This window comes from Panicum virgatum, chromosome 4K, assembly GCF_016808335.1.
Source record: "Panicum virgatum strain AP13 chromosome 4K, P.virgatum_v5, whole genome shotgun sequence".
NCBI lineage: Eukaryota > Viridiplantae > Streptophyta > Magnoliopsida > Poales > Poaceae > Panicum > Panicum virgatum.
This window is the reverse complement of record NC_053139.1, coordinates 31,267,970-31,285,191: the sequence shown is the minus strand read 5'-3', so window position 1 is coordinate 31,285,191 and position 17,222 is coordinate 31,267,970. Positions and strand designations below refer to the sequence as shown.

At 42.4% G+C, this 17,222-nt stretch overlaps 1 protein-coding gene and 1 long non-coding RNA gene across 2 annotated transcripts; one reads left to right on the top strand and one right to left on the bottom strand.

Annotated features, from left to right (window-relative positions):
• The first annotated feature begins 4,670 nt into the window (after positions 1-4,670).
• On the top strand, positions 4,671-8,960 carry LOC120702131. The gene is made up of 5 exons (XM_039985890.1): positions 4,671-4,922; positions 8,110-8,175; positions 8,278-8,322; positions 8,408-8,647; positions 8,733-8,960. The coding sequence occupies exons 1-5, from the start codon at positions 4,671-4,673 to the stop codon at positions 8,763-8,765; spliced, it is 636 nt and encodes a 211-aa protein (XP_039841824.1). The 3' UTR covers positions 8,766-8,960.
• A 2,985-nt stretch (positions 8,961-11,945) lies between these two features.
• On the bottom strand, positions 11,946-12,965 carry LOC120705170. Its single transcript, XR_005687819.1, has 2 exons — positions 12,493-12,965; positions 11,946-12,410 (listed from the first exon to the last, which is right to left on the bottom strand). It is a non-coding gene; the product is annotated as an uncharacterized LOC120705170 (long non-coding RNA).
• Positions 12,966-17,222: the final 4,257 nt, after the last annotated feature.

Here is a 17,222-nt window from a genome sequence, read left to right as displayed (position 1 = left end):
ATCTGATCGTGCTTACGCTCTTCTTTGTGCCACCACATCAACTTAGCATGGTCCTTATTTCTGAAAAGGCACTTCAAACGTGATATTATTGGGAAATACCACATCACCTTAGCGGGAACTTTTTTCTTAATGGGCTCCCCATCGACATTACCAGGATCATTTTGCCTGATCTTGTACCATTTCGCGTCACAGACAGGACAAGCATCCAGTTTCTCATATTCATCGTGATAGAGAATATAGTCGTTAGGACACGCTGTGAATTTTCTGAACCTTCAATCCAAGAGGGCAAACAACCTTCTTTGCTTCGTATGTTGTAGAGGGCAGTTCATTCCCCTCTGGAAGCATGTTCTTTATGATTCCTAGTAGCTCCTCAAATCCCTTATCGGTGACACCATTAGCTGCCTTCCACTGCAGCATTTCAAGTGTCGTACCCAACTTTTTCAATCCATGCTTGCAATTTGGATACAACAATTTTTTGTGGTCCTCTAACATCTTCTCAAACTTCTTTGACTCCTTCAAAGTTTCACTGTCTCTTTGTGAATCCACTAGAACCTGACCTAATTCATCAGGTGGTTGGTCCACTACATGGTTTTTCCCCTATAGCCACGAAACGTTTAGGCATCACCACTAATTTGGGTGCAATAGGAGGGGGGGTTCTATGGCACCGAAACAGTGATTCGGTTGTAATATGTGTGCCTATTATTATACATAAATTGTGTTGTGATATTTATGTTTTGAGTTGCAACAGGGTGATGCTAATGCAGCCATTTTTAGGTTTTGTGGTGCAATTGGTTGGGAATATTGCTGCACCATTTCTGAGTTGCATTAGCATGTCATGTGTTGCAATAGAAAGGTGCTATGGCGACCATACTAGTGTTGGTTGCATCTGAACAGCAATATAGCAATGTCTGATTTGGGTTGCAAATTTCTTGGTGCATTGTTGCAATACATAGGGGGCTATTTCTTCCTTTCTTGCCTCAAGATGCAATAGCATGTACGTATTGCCACGAAATTTTGTGGTTGCACTAGTTGTCATAGTCGTTGCAAATGTATCAGACTTATTGCAATGATGTCTTCCTTGGTTGCACTTAAATTTGTCTATCACCACGCTTTTTATTCCTACAGGAGAGCAACGATCAGATCGGGACTCATCCTTGATCAGGACCCGATCTAATTCCAAGTCTTCGATCTCTATTGGGGGGGCAGCGCAGGTCGTCCACGATGTCTAGATCTCCATCTGGATCGGAAGGTATATCCACGACATCAATCAACATCTGCGGTGCCACCGGTATGGTTGTCTTGATCTCGTATATATCTCCCCTGCATATATACGCATATTGCTAGATCATGATCTCAAGCTCATTTCAAACATGCATGCAGAATAAAGGCATCACACGAAGATAGGAGTTGGATGCACTTGCCTTGACATTCAGAGGTGTGAAGAGGAATTTCCGATCTTCTATTGAAACCTTTGGCACATCATCGCGAGGTCTTGCATCTATTGTGTGCCCATGTACTACATGTCAATGCATGATCAGATATCATAACGTGTTTGAGATTCAACTTTATTTAGTGAATAGAGGGTTTGCTGATTGTTTCATCAATAATGAAATCGAAGGCCAAACCAGTTCATCAGCTGAGGGTCGTGTGAATCATGTTGTCAGTCTTGATCTCAATAATACTGGTATAAAAGAACCTGAAGATGCACAACCTACAGCTGATACAACACCTTATTTTGGAGAAGAAGATGAAGAAGACGCATGTGATGACCGTGCTGCCACTAATACTCAGATTAGAAACATTACCAGTGGCTCTATACATGGACAAATAATAGATGCTGAGGAGCCAAATAAGAATGCAGAGATATTTTTGAAACTATTAGAGCAGGCAAAGAAGGAATTGTATCCAGGATGCAAAAATGCAACTAATGTCTCTTTTATCATGGAACTTTTTCAAATAAAGTGCTTGTGTGGAATTAGTAACGCAGCGTTGGAGGCCATACTTAATCTGTTTTCAAAGGTTCTCCATGAAGGCCATTGTCTTCCTGACTCCTTGGATAAACTGTAAAGGGTGGTTCGAGACCTAGGCTTGGACTATGTCAAGATACACGCATGTAAGAATGATTGTGTGTTATTTTTTAAGAAATATGCAAGTCTGGAGACATGTCCCACTTGTAAGGAGTCAAGGTGGAGAGTTGTAGAGAAAACCTATGATAATGACAGTGCAGATGGTGCTACTACTGTTAAGAAGGGGTTACCAGTTAAGATCCTACACTACTTTCCTCTTATTCCTTGGCAGCAAAAAAGGTATATGTCGAAGCGCACATCAGAGGAAATGTAGTGGCACAAGAAAGAATTGGTCAATGATAGAAAAATGCATCACCATGCTGACTCATTGGCATGGAAGCACGTGGATAAAGAATATAGCTGGTTTCCAGGGGAAGGTCGTAATATTAGGTTGGGTCTTGCTTCTGATGGCTTCAATCCCTTTGTGATGCAAAATGTTACATACTCCATATGGCCTGTTATCCTAATACCTTACAATTTGCCTCCATGGTTGTGTCGGAAACAATCTAACTGATTGTTGTCAATGTTGATACCTAGTCTAAAATCTCTTAGAATGGATATTGATGTATATTTGAGGCCCCTTATATTGGAGCTCAAGGAGCTTTGGGAAAAGGGTGTTACAACATGGGATGCAGGGACTAGGAAGAATTTTAAATTGCATGCTCTTCTTCTTTGGACAATTAATGACTTCCCAGCTTATGCTATGCTTTCTGGTTGGAGCACGAAAGGAAAGTTTGCATGTCCATACTGCCACAAAGATACTGAGTATTTGTGGTTGAAACATGGGAGGAAGCACTGCTACATGGGACATCGATGTTTCTTGCCCCCGGACCATCCATGGCGCAACAACAAGGTCAGCTTCAACAACAAGGTCGAAACTAGGGAGGCACCAGTACCACTGACTGGTGCATAGGTACTTGAGCAGTTTGAAAGTTTTGAACAAGTGAAATTTGAAAAGACGGCAGCATCAAAAAAAGGAAGGGTGACGAAAACAAAAATGGCACAACTGGAGGAAGAAGAGTATTTTTTTTGAGCTCCCTTACTGGTCTTCTTTGCTCATCAGGCATAATTTGGACGTCGTGCACATTGAGAAAAATATATGCGAGAGCATATTAGGCACTCTGCTTGAATTGGAAGGTAAATGTAAGGGTGGGGAGAAGGCCCGGCTTGACATGGAGCATCTACAGATACGACCAGATCAGCATCCTATGATTAATAATGATGAGTATACCTTGCCGCCATCCTTGTACAAGTAAGATAAGGAGGACAAGGAAAGTTTGTGTGCATTTCTATATGGAGTGAAGATGCCTGATGGGGTTTCCTCCAATATAAGTAGATGTGTTGATGTAAAGTCATGTAAGGTGTCTGGCTTGAAAACTCATGATTACCATCTAATTCTACAGAAACTGTTACCCTTAGTGGTGCGTAGGATTTTGCCAGAAGCTGTTGTCATCGCATTGATCCAACTTAGTAATTTCTTCGATGCACTATGTTCCAAGGAGCTGGTGGAAGCAGACTTGAACAGACTTAGCAGTTCAATTAGGGAGGCTATTTGTCTACTTGAGATGCTATTCCCACCTTCATTTTTTGATATCATGATGCATTTGCCTGTTCATCTAGCTGAAGAAGCTAAGCTCGGCGGGCCCGTGTGTTACAGATGGATGTATCCAATGGAGCTGTACCTACGTACTGCGAAAGGATATGTGAGGAACAAGGCATACCCTGAAGGTTCAATAGCCGAGGGATACATACTCGAGGAGTGTCTTACATTCTGCTCAAAATTCTTGGACGTGGACACCAAACTGAATCATGTTGATCGACATGAAAGAATTGCTGTGAATGAGCCACCATCTGGTCTAAGCATATTTGCTTAAATGGATTACAAGAGGAGACGACAGACTATCGAGATCATTGAAGGAAATGAGATGCTGAAGATGAGGCACTACATAATTTCTAATTGTGATGAAGCTAGATCATGGATCGAGTAAGATACGTTACTCAACATCATTACTTTTAAATTTTATATTTTAAACTAATAATAATATACATTTCTATGCAGTGCGCATTTGGAAGAACTGAAGAAATATGGATCACGAAATCTTAATAAGCGACATGAGGATCAATTTGTAAGATCGTTCGAAGGCAAGATCAGAGATCTACAAGCGAAAGGGGAAGTAAGTTCAGAGATGTTTGCACTTGCTCAAGGACCGGACAGTCGAGCTCGTACATTGCATAGATGTTATATCAATAATTGGCTGTTTCGAACCGTTGCACAGTGGTGTGCTTGTCAAGGGAGACGGTACTACTGGCAACATGAACTGGTATGGGGTGATTAAAAGAATGATCTCACTAGAATTTCCAGGACAAAAAGAAGTTATTTTGTTCCAGTGCGACTAGCTTGATGTGCCTGTTGCCACTACCAACAGAGGTAGACGATACAACAAGGATCAATTTGGGGTTATTGATATCGATACTACTCGATACAGGTATAAGAATGAACCCTATATTCTAGCGGCACAGGCAGAACTGGTGTTTTATGTGAATCTGGTAAACAAACCTGGTTGGAGCAGTGTTATTGCATTGAAACCAAGGGACTTGTTCACCATGCCTGAATTAGAACTTGAGGACTCAATTGATCTAGGTATCGAAGGCACTAATTTACTCGGTGGACAGCAGGATTTGACAAATTGGACAAGATCGGACAAGGAAGGCACAACCAGGAATGTCTCAGTTATTACTCAGGTGCAGGCCCAAGCAGTTGATGAACCAGACGATGAGGTATTTGATGTTGATGATGAAGATGATGAAGATGACACATACATTGATGATGGAGTTGTTGCACCAGTTGCTTCTGTGGTACAAGGCCAAGATGATGACTTTTTTATTTGATACTTACACGATTTTGTTTGGCATCTCAAGAGACAATTTATGTTGTGCCCCAAAACTAAAGCATTACACAATGGATTCCACAAAATAGGTACTAGCTGCGGGATCTAGGGTAAACCCGCTGCCTCAGTCTTTTCTAGGGTTAGGGTATGGGCTTTTCCTTTTCCCGATCCGAGATCGATTTCTTTTCTTTTGTATCTATATTTTCGGATTCGTCACCGTATCCGCTTTCCCAATCTCGATCTACTCACTAGATTGGTGCTCTTGATAGCATTGTTGGAACCTTTAGGATCTCTAGGAGTAGAACAGAGGGGGTTACTCGGTGGTTCTTGAAGGAGGGGCCGTCCATGGTCGACGACAAGCCTGAAGGCGATGCCGAGAGCGCCGGTGGCGGAGTCGTGGACGGCGTCGTTGCAGTACGGGGCGGTGGCGTCCAGCGACGGGGACATCCTTGCTGTGGCGAGGACGTTGGCGTAGATAGGCTTCCCGCCGCAGCAGCGCCCCCTCTCTAGATCGGATTAGGGTATCAAGGTGTGGGAACCGTAGCGAGTGGCGGCGACGAACCTCGTGATGTATGCCGCAGTCCCCACCTCCTCTATATATGGCACTGCGCGACTGGGGCCCACTAGCCGTCTATTGGGCTGGGCGTCCCCGATCAGGACGCGAGTCAAGGGCCCAGTTTGCCGTTGGGCCAACTGGTGGAGGTCAATACTAACAATGGGTGAACAAAATACCAGAGATACCTTTATAAATAGGCCTCAACTCCCAAAGTCATGGTAGAAACATTAGAGCGTGTTCACTAGCAAGGGGCCTTAGTACCGGTTGAAAACCGGCTTTGGTCCTTGTCTTCCAATCGGCACAAGGGAACCGAGACCAAATATCTCGGTCTAGAACACAAGGCGTTTTACCATGTGTCTAAGACCTTCTTTGGTACTGGTTGGTCTTTCCAATCGGTATAAAAGAGTTTTTTCTTTTTTCTCCAAATTCTATTTTTTTATCTAATTTACTAATACTGTTTATTTTTAGAATTACACTTAAAAACTATATAATTTGAAACGGAAAGAATCCATCACGGATCACTGAAAAACCGTCACAAACAGTATCTATAATGATTTTAGATAACGTCATGTATTGAGTGTCATAGATTAAATCAATCGACATTTCTACAAAATCGACATAGATTGAATCAATCTGTGATGTTTCTTTTTTTTTTGAGGGAAATCTGTGATGTTTCTTGACAATCATAAATTGGCATTGAGCTCAGCCCAGCTCAGGCCCAATATTTTTGAGAAAAATAAACATCACAAACATCGTCAGGGATTGGATACTCAGGTGATGTGGCTGATAGTATGGGTGGTGATGTGGACGCTAACATGGCAATTATTGCTGACATGGATGCCAACGTGGCCAATGACGTGAATGATGATGTAGCTTGCCATACTGACGTGGAATTCATGTGGACAATGACATGGCAGATGATGACGTGTATAGTGATATAGCCCATTTATTAACGTGCCAATACGAGAAGTGGGCCAAATGTTTCCAAGTCCACTAGTTATTTTGGTCGCCATTAGTTTCCAAGGAACCAGCTAGAGCCCACTAAATTAAAAAAACATCAGCCCACAAAATTTGAATTATTTTTTCAGCCCATTTATCAAAAAACTCAAGCCCAAATGACGTAAAAGCCAACCGTAATTCAGTGAATACATCATAACTTACAGCATCACACTAGATACAATAACTCATGTTTTCATTCAGCATCACACGAAAATAATAGAGCACATCATATAGGCATATGAAAATATACAACATCTGACAGTACAACAAGCTGTAGAGTAGGCATGTGGGCTTTGTCTTGCTATAGTGGCACTCCTTGAACAAGTGAAATGCATCATGTTCTTAATCCTTGTACTTGTCTACCTGAAAACAACATTTATATGGAGCAAAATTAATTACTCAGTCAAAAACTTAATTATGACAAAAATTAATGAAAAAACATGTACATATAACATTTATATTGGTGCAGCCAAGAGCTAATGTTCTACACAATTATACAAACAAAGCAACGTACATATGGCAAGCACAGGTCAAGCAAATAACTAATGCAGCCATGATTGGTTCTGTGCATGAAAGGGACATTACATATGGAATTAATCAATTTGTTCAGTGCTTGAACACTGTTGCATGAAAGCAACCCTTCGTACTACCTGCTGTCGACCTGTTTATCGAGCTATAGCTGGAGGTGCTGAACCGACAAACCTAGAACAGAGCTAACCAAGCGAGCAGACCAAGCTGCTGTTATTGCACTGATTAAACAACACACTAATTATCCTACTGACAAAGCTCCAACCAAACAATGCAACCTCCAATGTGTCATTTTGTACAGGCATATCTATATATGACTACTGCTATATATCTATATGATCAGAGCCCAGTTCATGATAACCCTGCTCGAATCAATAAATTGCAATCAACAAATAGTGAGCTTAATTACAAAGTTCATGATAATAACCAAGCAGTGAGCTGCAGTCAACAAACAGAGCTGGAATAATCTGAGCAGCTCACCAACTAAATAATACTTTGCAGCTGCTTTACTACTAACACAAGAAGCATGTGGGCAATAAGGTATTAGATCAATTTATTCTGCTATTATACTTACTAACAAGATGTCCGTGTGTTGTCACGCGTAATATAAATTTTGTCCTAACATATATGTGACCATCAACTTTGTGAAATGACGGCGTGAGGCATTGATTGTCCGGGTTCCAATTAAGATTCCGATTGATTGTCTGGTTTCGATTAAAATTTCGATTGATTTGTCCCCGTGCAGATGGAGTAGAGGTGGAGGGAAAAGGATGGCTGCTGGGCAGGGAGCTTACCGCGGTGGTCACTGCTGCCTCGCGGTTCATGTGCGGGGAATCCCTGGACGGCTGCGGAAAGGAGCGTGAATGGCCGTAGCCCCGCCGTGCCCGTGCACACCACAAGAAACTTCAACTTGTTGGCTGCTGTGTTGTGCTACTGGTTGGCTGCTATGCTATTGTTTTCATGGCCCTGCAGCTATGCTGCTAGCTCATTGGCTGCTATATGGGCTAATGTAGCTGTTGGACTAATTATTTTTGTTAACTCTGAGGTAAACTAATATATGCTATGCATATAGGAGGGTCATGCAGATAAGGGTGATGCTGGCACTAACTTGCGATCTGATACTATACAGACCAACATGGTATGACTAAGCTATGCTTCCAAATTTGTTTCATATACATATTATGCTTGAACTTCCTCGTGCAATGTAATGTTTAGACTATGAAAATTATATCTATTGTAGAGATCTCGAAGAGTTAAAGCCCCCAGTTTGAACCGATCGGAATCGGTATGCATTTGTTTGTCTTGTTTCATTAAAATAGAAATTAGTTAAAAGGTTCAAATATAACATCTTCATGTTTGCAAAATGTTAGTGTGAAATGGAAGTCTACCTTATTTCACTGAGAAACAAAGGGAGAGTGGCGGCGAAAGGAACATTAAAGACTACTGATAGCAAACGAGTTATTGGTGGAAGCATGCTTGGAACGGAATTTGTTGGTGTTTATGTTGATGGAATTGAAAATAAGGGAGATGAGGAGTTACCTCGACCACTCTATAGTATTTGTACTCTAATAGATGCTGTTGGCTTTATTATTCCTTGGCCCAAATCACATGTAAGTTCTCTATTTTGTTCACTTCTTTACAGATTTCTAATATCTTCACATATTGTGCTATTCATCATACCCCATCCCACTGCAGGTGAAAAAAGTTATGAGTTCAAATCATACCTGAACCAGCTTGGAAAGAAGTTCAAGCCATGAGTGGAAAGGAGAAAGAAAGGGCAACGAAAGATAGATATATTTTAGTTGTTACAGAAAATTCTAGAAATATTTGTATGATACTGCTACTTTCTATGTTTCTTTGAGAACAAATTTGTCTTGTTCAGTGTACTTCAATTAATCGATGAGTTGGTTCCAGAATTACTCAGTTTCTTGTTTTCTGAAGGCAAAGAATTGATTGCAAATGCAATGCCATGGCTTATTTACTTTTCCATTATTGCCCTGACAAATTTAAACAAGATAATATTTGAATTATAAATGTAAATAAAGAATCTTAATATACTAATACATGTGAAATATAAATGTACGTATGAAAGCGTCTTTACTTTTCTTAATACGCAACATGGTGTTACTATACAACGTGTCTATATCTATAGATGCGTAATAAAAATGTGCCTACGATATTGTTTCTTTGTTTGTTTAGATGTAGTTAGGTGTTACAATAATGTGTATCACATGCCACGTCACCTGACACGTCGGTCGCCACGTTGTCCATCATGTAAAACGCGTAGTATAAAATGTATCTACTAAATCGTCTCTATGCTACTAAATACGCAATGTGGCATCATTAAATAACGTGTCCGCATTATTAGACATGTTTTATAAGTATAGCTATGAGATTGTCTCAACATTTCTTAATATGACATGAAGTGTTACTATACTACGTAACGACACCACTACACACGCTTTATGCATGTTCCTTCAAAATTGTATTAATGGGTGTACACATGCATCTAACGTGTCTATGAAACGTCTTTTTTTCGCATAGATACACTTCAAGAATTCGTCTCTACAAAGCCTAACACGGTCCATACGAAGACGCTCCTAACACGCTTTATGAAATTGTATCTACATTGTTGTAGAGATGAAATAAAACGTGTCTACATCAAAATTTAGCGTACCTACAAGGGGGGTATTCTAGTAGTGCACCGTCCTGCCGGTTTCTAATTTTTTTATTTTTATTTTTTATTTTAGGATAGATAATTTGCAGAAATAGCCGCCTACCGCCGGTTGAAGCAGCGGTATGTTGGGAAACACCAGTTGAAAAGGGGATTTAAAATACCTCCGTTTGAACCGGCGTTAGGACAAAAAAAACAGTTGGATTGGCGGTATGCAGTCTGGGCCGATTCAATTCTGCTCACCCTGACGCATGGTGGCCCCACACGGCATACCGCCACTGATGTGGTGGTACCGTGGGCGCCGAAAGGCTTCCGCCATTTCAAACGGCGGTAATATCTTCCCGCCAATTGGAGCGGCGGGTCGGCCAGCTTCCGCCATTCCACCCAGCAGTAGGCGTCCAGCCTCTCTATAACAAGCCAAAAGATGGCCGTAAATGCCAAAATAAATCAGAAAAAAAAAGAAAGAGGGGGAGGAGAGGGGAGGGGAGGAGAGGAGAGGGGAGGGGAGGAGAGGCCTTGGCGAAGCCAGCCAGATCTGCGCTTCGGTTAAGGTATTTTTCGAAATCTCTTTTTTTTAGAGCTTACTTTATGTAGATTTTATACAATGTGATTTTTGTATATTACTTTTAGATGACACATAGTACACTAGGTGAGATATAGTAATAGTCTGTATATTTAGCTCACTTAGATAATAATAGTTAGTTGTTATTGTATTAGACGCTGGTATAATTTTTATGCTTCAGTTTAGAAATGTATTGTTTGCAGGCTTGGTATACATAATAATATTGAGCAGTAGTAAATTTAGAAATGTGGGCATATATCACAACACGAGATTCAATGTCTCCATAAGTAAATTTGGTATGCAAGTAATTAGATGGTAGGTACTAAATTAATTATGTTTCTATAAAATTCTAGTAATCCAGGCAGTGTTAATTAAAATATTGTTGTTTGCAGGCATGTCAGAAAGTTTGTATTTCCAAGTGTTTTATGGCTCAGGGGATGTTCTTCATGGTCCTCAAGGGGTGGATCAGTCAGAATTTAAGTCAGATTACAAAAGTAGTACCTAGAGCAAGAGAGAGGACTTGGAGGTCAAAATGCAAATGGTTATTACCATTTAAGGCTTTTAGTCTTAATCAAGAGCAACATAATCTGTCTGTCATGCAATCATTAATCGAAGTCAAGTACTGTTTTGGGAGTTGATGCCTCTGGAAGAAACGAATAACTGGAGAGACTACGTGAACATTGCCGCTCAGCGTGGGTTACCACCACTTGTGTTGTTTGTTCAAGCTTTTGACAAAGTTGGATCTAGTAGTCAAATAGAAGAGGAAGTCTACGTCCACCAAGATACAATCTAGTAAGAAGCAACTGAGGACATCACGGAGAGTACCCATGGACCAAATGAAGACAACAATGATGAAGGGCATGAGGGAGTTGGTAATAACCCACCCTGTGAAGCAACTGAGAGATTGATGAGGGCGAAATGAACCCTGACATAGTTAGGAAGGGCGTCTTGTCCCACATGATTGGTCAACCTATGAATTTTCGAACCTTTCTGTGCATGAACAAGAAGCTGTCGCATGGAAGTATAGAGAAAATGAGGTTTGTCTCATTACTTTGTACTATAGCGGAGATGATGTCAAGGAAGTTGTAAAACGTTGGTCCACCCTATTCTTGCAACGTCAGTTTAGAGTGTTGAAGAGCAGTCCGCACATATATGAAGTTTGTTGTGTTCAAAGCAATTGCCCTTTCCAAGTTCACGCTTTTAAAGGGAAGTGGAAGGATTATTGGGAAGTTAGTAGACTGGTGGAGCATACTTGCCTGCTTCAGCAATTGGACCCACACCATTGCAATCTTACTGCTGCTTTTGTTTCTAACTACATGTATCCTCATATCATTAGCAACCCTAGCTTCGAGCTGAAGTCCATAATATGTGCTGTTAAGGAGAAATTCAAGTACAAAATCAGCTACAACAAAGCTTATAGAGCAAAACAGAAGGCTTTGGAGATGCGGTGGGGTACATACAATGCTAGAAAATCGAGCTTTAGTACCGGTCGGGAACCCCGGTTTGTACCGGTTTCCCAACTAGTGGCGCATTTAGTACCGGCCGGGCTGACCGGTACTAAACTCGAAGTTTAGTACCGGTTCATAACACCAACCGGTACTAAACTGCCTGCCACGCCGCAGCTCCTGGCGCAGCAGGTTTGTACCGATTGGTTTTACCAACCGGTACTAAGTGTTTTTTTCCTTTTAATTATGTTTCTCCTCTTATCATTTTAGTTTTAGTTAATTAGTATTCGTATTCGTAGCCATTCGCGTATTTGTATTCGTATCTAGCATTCATATATATTTGTTCGCGCAAAGCAAAAGCAATTATATATACATATTATATTGATATACACTTTATTAATTACAATTACTTATAATAGTAGTGCAATTTGGATTACAAAAATATTTACAAGTATCCATGGTCATTAGTTTTTTTCGACAAGTATCCAAAAAGGAGAATGATACTAGTCGTCGTCGTCTTCGTTGTTGTCGCCCCCGCGCTTGTTTCTATCAAGTAGACCCACGCTTATCCTTTGATCCGAATAAAATTCTCCTTTTTCGATTTATGACCTCATCCACCAGGAATCCACAGAGTGATTTTGAATTGCTCTGATTCTTTCCGGTTCGATGAGGTCCTCCTTCAAACGCCAAATCTGTCAAGTGCAAACACCAAAATTTTCAATTAGTACCTGCATGGAATTAAATTCAAGAAATTGTTATTAATGTAACACGTACATCGAATTGTTGTTGTGTCATCCTCTTGGTGGAGGAGCAAAAACACTGTATGTGCTCACATATATAGTAACCACATAGGTTGGTTTCTTGCTCCTGTCTCAAACACTATATAGACATGTGGGTTATGAAATATTCACGACGTTTAATGAAATCACAGTAGATGCACTATATGTATTCGTACCGAAAAGTCAGTTTTGATATAAAGATCAGAAGGCGTTGCCGCAACTCCTATGTGTTTACGAATAAACCGAGCCCATGCGCTTTGAAGGATGTCTAGGAGAGATTGATACTTTTCTTTTGGTTTCCGCAAGGAGTCAAACACCACAACTCGGGACCGATCGATCTCGATAGAGAGCAAGATCCAGTGGAAGCTGTTGAAATTGAAGTGATGAAAAGAAGTTAAAGGACTCACTTAAATTTGTACGGTAAATTGAAGTGATGTAAAAAGTTAAAGGACTCACTCGAAGTTGTACGGCAATAGAATGAGTGTGCAAGCGTGCTGCCTATCCATGGCCGTGAATATAATATTCTTGGTGCGATTTGGCCATTTGCATACCGAGTCCTCATTTATGACATGGGGATCAATGAAGATGATGTTGTAGATCCCCTTTTTTCGGCATTCTTGCACCTTCATCCTACACAATTAGAAATAGGCCCTGTTTGGGAGCACGAGTAGCAGACGCGCGTCGCTTATACACGAACACGGCTCGGACGTCGATTACTTGATTTTCTCCCACGCAGTTCAAACATCTGCATTTTGCGTTGTGTGCGATCGGCAAACGCGCGGCCGGCACGCGGCGTTCGGCGGGATTATTTCCGCTTCTCGCGTTTACGCATCGCCACCGCAGTCCCAAACAGGACAATAGAAGGACGGGATGAGAAACAACAGACTTAGTATAGCTAGAGAGTGTAGAAATGAGTTAGGAAACACTTACATGCAGAATGCATTGAGGAGGGACTTGTCTAGAGCATCTTGATGGTATAGATTCCATAGATTTTCAAGTTCGATCCATACTTCGTCCATCCTCCGATGGAAATAGCTATCTTTAATGCGAGCAACGAACATAATATTTCCCTCTGAAGAATATTTCATGTACCATTTATGCAACTCATGCATTCTCGTTGGTAGCCTGTCAATCAACTCTGGCCACATAAGAGGTTCCCCAGTACAAATGGTTTTCTGCCTGCTCCTTCGTGAACTGGGACTTTTTCTTTCCCTTGCAACTGAGCTTTTGAGAGTCCAGTTTTAGCCACAAACTCTGCAATTGCTTCATCCTCTTTTGAAAGGACCTTGAGATCGGGTACCCTTTGTTTGGGTTGTTCGCCGAGCTGGGGGACTTGGTTGTACCAATGATTACTCTTTTTCTGCCATGATTTTGTAATCGAGCGGTCATAATCCGATAGTGGTTCTTTCTCCTTTGGTTGGCACATCTGTGCAAGAAAGAACTTCTTGCCTACTGGATCCACTGGCATCTTGGGCTCAGGCTTCTTTGGCTTGAAGTGATCATGAACCTCTTTGGCAACATATGCATCCAATTCTTCATAAGTCATGTCACATCATAACTTCTCTGGCTCAGGCTTCTCTTTTTTTTTCATTCCGTCCTCTTTGGCCTAGGAGGCGGTGGTGGTGGGACCCAAGCAGATGATGATGGTTTCTTCTGCTTCTTTGCCAGAGGTGAAGGTGGAGGTGGAGGTGGTGTAGGCGATGGACTAGGGTCTCGGGCAATGGCTGGCGACGGTGGGTCCATGTTGTGGTCTCGGTCGGCAGTGGCCGGTGATGGCGGTTCCACGTTGGGGTCTCGGGGTGTGGCCGTTGACAGCGGATGCACACTGGGGTCCGTTTCTTCAGCAAGTGACCTAACCGATGATTCAGACTCTATGGCCCCTTGCTCAAATCTTATGTACTGCTTGTTCCATAAGATCCAAGTATGGAGGGCCTGTCCTAGTTCCTCTTCTCCATCGCCTCCAGGGATCTCCAGGTCGAGATCTTCCCATCCTCTCTCGACTCGGTCAACCATGACCCTAGCATATCCTTTGGGAATCTGCACGCCATGAATTGTCCCACCTTGGACGGGTACTTTAGCAATACCGTGTGCGACCAATTTAATCTTTTTTCTCTGCTGATAAAGAAGCTCGCAGGGGGTCCTCATGGTGATGTCATCCACAGGGTGATGATGTGGCTCGTTCGCACCCACTTTGGTTGGACCTCCGGCTGGCTGCTCCGTGGAAGCGACGCTGCTATGGCATTTGGAGTCGGGACTACTATCCAAGTGAGCAACTGATCTAGCATCTTGTTGCTGTTGGCTAGCGTCCAATGCACCTTCCACTGCTGCTACCCATTCTTCTATGGCATGCATCTTATCTGCTTGTTTCGCCTTCTTTCTGGCTTGGCTTCGATAAGTGTCCAAGTCAGCACTGAAGCCATGTTTCCATGGAACTATGCCCATACCTCGGACACATCCCGTGTGTTCGGGTGTCCCGAGAGCGTACGTCAGTCGTCTTTCTCTCTATTAGGTTTGAAGCTTCCTTCTGACACGGCCCTGAGTGCGTCATCGAGCTTGTTGGCCGCTTCTTTTATGGCATCGCTAGTGACAAACGAGCCATCTTTCATGTTCAATGTGCCTCTATGAGCATAAAAGAAATACTTTGCTCGCATCGGCCAGTTGAAGGTTGCCGGTACGATTCCTCTTGCAATGAGGTCCTCTTCCATCTTTTGCCACTCCGGAATAGCTGCCTTGTAACCTCCCTGGCCAAGATGATGGAAGTGTTTTTTCTTGCTCGCATTTTCTTTGGCTTGTGCTGTTCGCTGTTCGCTATCCTCAGACGATTTGTATTGCACAAATGCATCCCAGTAAGGACATTGATTCTTGAAGTCCATCTCAAAGTCTAGGGTGAGACCCTTTTTAACGTAGTCTTTGTTCAAGGTTTTCTTGAACGTCCGAAACACAATAGCCATCTTCTTCATGACCCAATCCTTAAATAGTTGTTCGTGCTCCTCCAGAACACTGAAGTGTCGTTTTACATCTGCCCATAACATTTCCTTTTATGTGTCTGGGACGATGTCATCATCACTGTCGGTGGCTTTGCTTTTCTTCCATAGCTTGAGATTGGGATATTCTCACGCACATAATACCCGCATTGATTGACGACTGTTGTCTTAGCACCCTTGGGAGACTTTAGTTCACCGTCTGAGTACAATGAGGTGATGGTGGTATGCCCCTCCATCCTTTTCTTTGAGCCTCGTTTCCGTTTCGGCTTCCTCGATCCGAATGCCTGGAGAAATAGCCATTTCATACACGTTGAACATTTGTAGGAACAAAATTCATAATGAAGTTGTACATATATATGTTGTATGAATTTCAATACTAACTTTGGTTGTATCGTCTTGCGCAGCCATTTGCGAGGACTGGTCAGCATCGCCTTCACCAGTACCGTTCAAATATGGCTGCCATTATACTCGGCATCTTCTCCGCTTTCACAAATTATGTCGTGAAGGAATGCGTCACAATATATGCAATTTTATACAAGTTAACATCGTATATAACACATAATTTATATCATATATATTTATATAATACAACATTTATTACAATAAATATCAAGATACATGGACATGAAGTTTTGAATATCATGGAAAATTATTCTAACATTTCATGGAATTTCTACAAAAATATTAATCGAAAATTTTTCACCAATTTTTAAAATACTAACCTATTTAAATAACTATTAACCCAATTATAGTATTAACAAACAACATTTATTACAATAAAAAAACACATAATTTACAACTAATTTATTCTACCATTTTTTTAATTTATCCTACCATTTCTACAATTTTCAACCATTTTTATATTTTATTCTACCATTTTTCGATTTTATTCTACAATTTTTCTAATTTTTCCTACCATTTCTACAATTTTCTACAACTCCTATATATAACTATCTAATCTAAAAACCTAAAAAATATAAAATAATGCTAACTTCAGCCCGTCGGGGGCTAATGTCAGCAAATTGCGGGCCGGCCAGCTGGACAAGTGGCCGGCGGCTGGGTGGCGGAGCAGGCGAGGCCGCGGCGTACCAGTGGTGGCAGCGGTGACGCGTGGCGGCGAGCAGGGCGGCAGCACTGAGGGGGCCGGCGGCGGCGAGGAGGAACGAGGCCGCTTGGTGGCGGAGGGCTCAGCGACAACGCGGAGGCGAGGCGACGGCGCGGAGGCCTGGCGGCGGTGAGGTTCGGGAGACGCGAGTGGCGGAGCCAGGGCGGCGCGCAGAGGGGCCGGGGGCGGGAGAGGCGGAGTGGCGCCGAGGCCACTCGGCGTGGAGGAGGACCGCCAGCGCGGGGGCGGGACGTCGGCGAGGCGCGGAGGCGGCGGATCGACGAACACGATGGCCGTCGACGACAATGAGATCGAGTGAGAGGGCGGGGGTCGATCGCGGATCGGCGCTAAGTCCTGTGGTATATATAGTATCTGCCAGTTTAGTACCGGTCGGAGGCTGTGTCCGATACTAAACTGGAGCTTGCACCGTTTAGTACCGGGCGCAGCCTCCGACCGGTACTAAACTGGAGCATTTAGTACCGGGCTATGGCTGTGTCCGGTACTAAATAGCCTCAACTGGCGGGAAAATTTCGTTGAGGCTGTTTAGTACCGGGCGTTTACTTGGCCCGGTACTAAATAGCCGAATTGCTCTATTTTGTTTTTTCATGTCCTATATGCTATTAATGTGTAGTAACT

Bases quoted from the DNA above. Each gene is read 5' to 3' on its own strand.
- LOC120702131 (XM_039985890.1), top strand. From the start codon at position 4,671: ATGCCTGAATTAGAACTTGAGGACTCAATTGATCTAGGTATCGAAGGC. The intron at 8,176-8,277 runs GTATGACTAAGC...TATCTATTGTAG, and splicing joins ATACTATACAGACCAACATG to AGATCTCGAAGAGTTAAAGC. The intron at 8,323-8,407 runs GTATGCATTTGT...GCAAAATGTTAG, and splicing joins GTTTGAACCGATCGGAATCG to TGTGAAATGGAAGTCTACCT.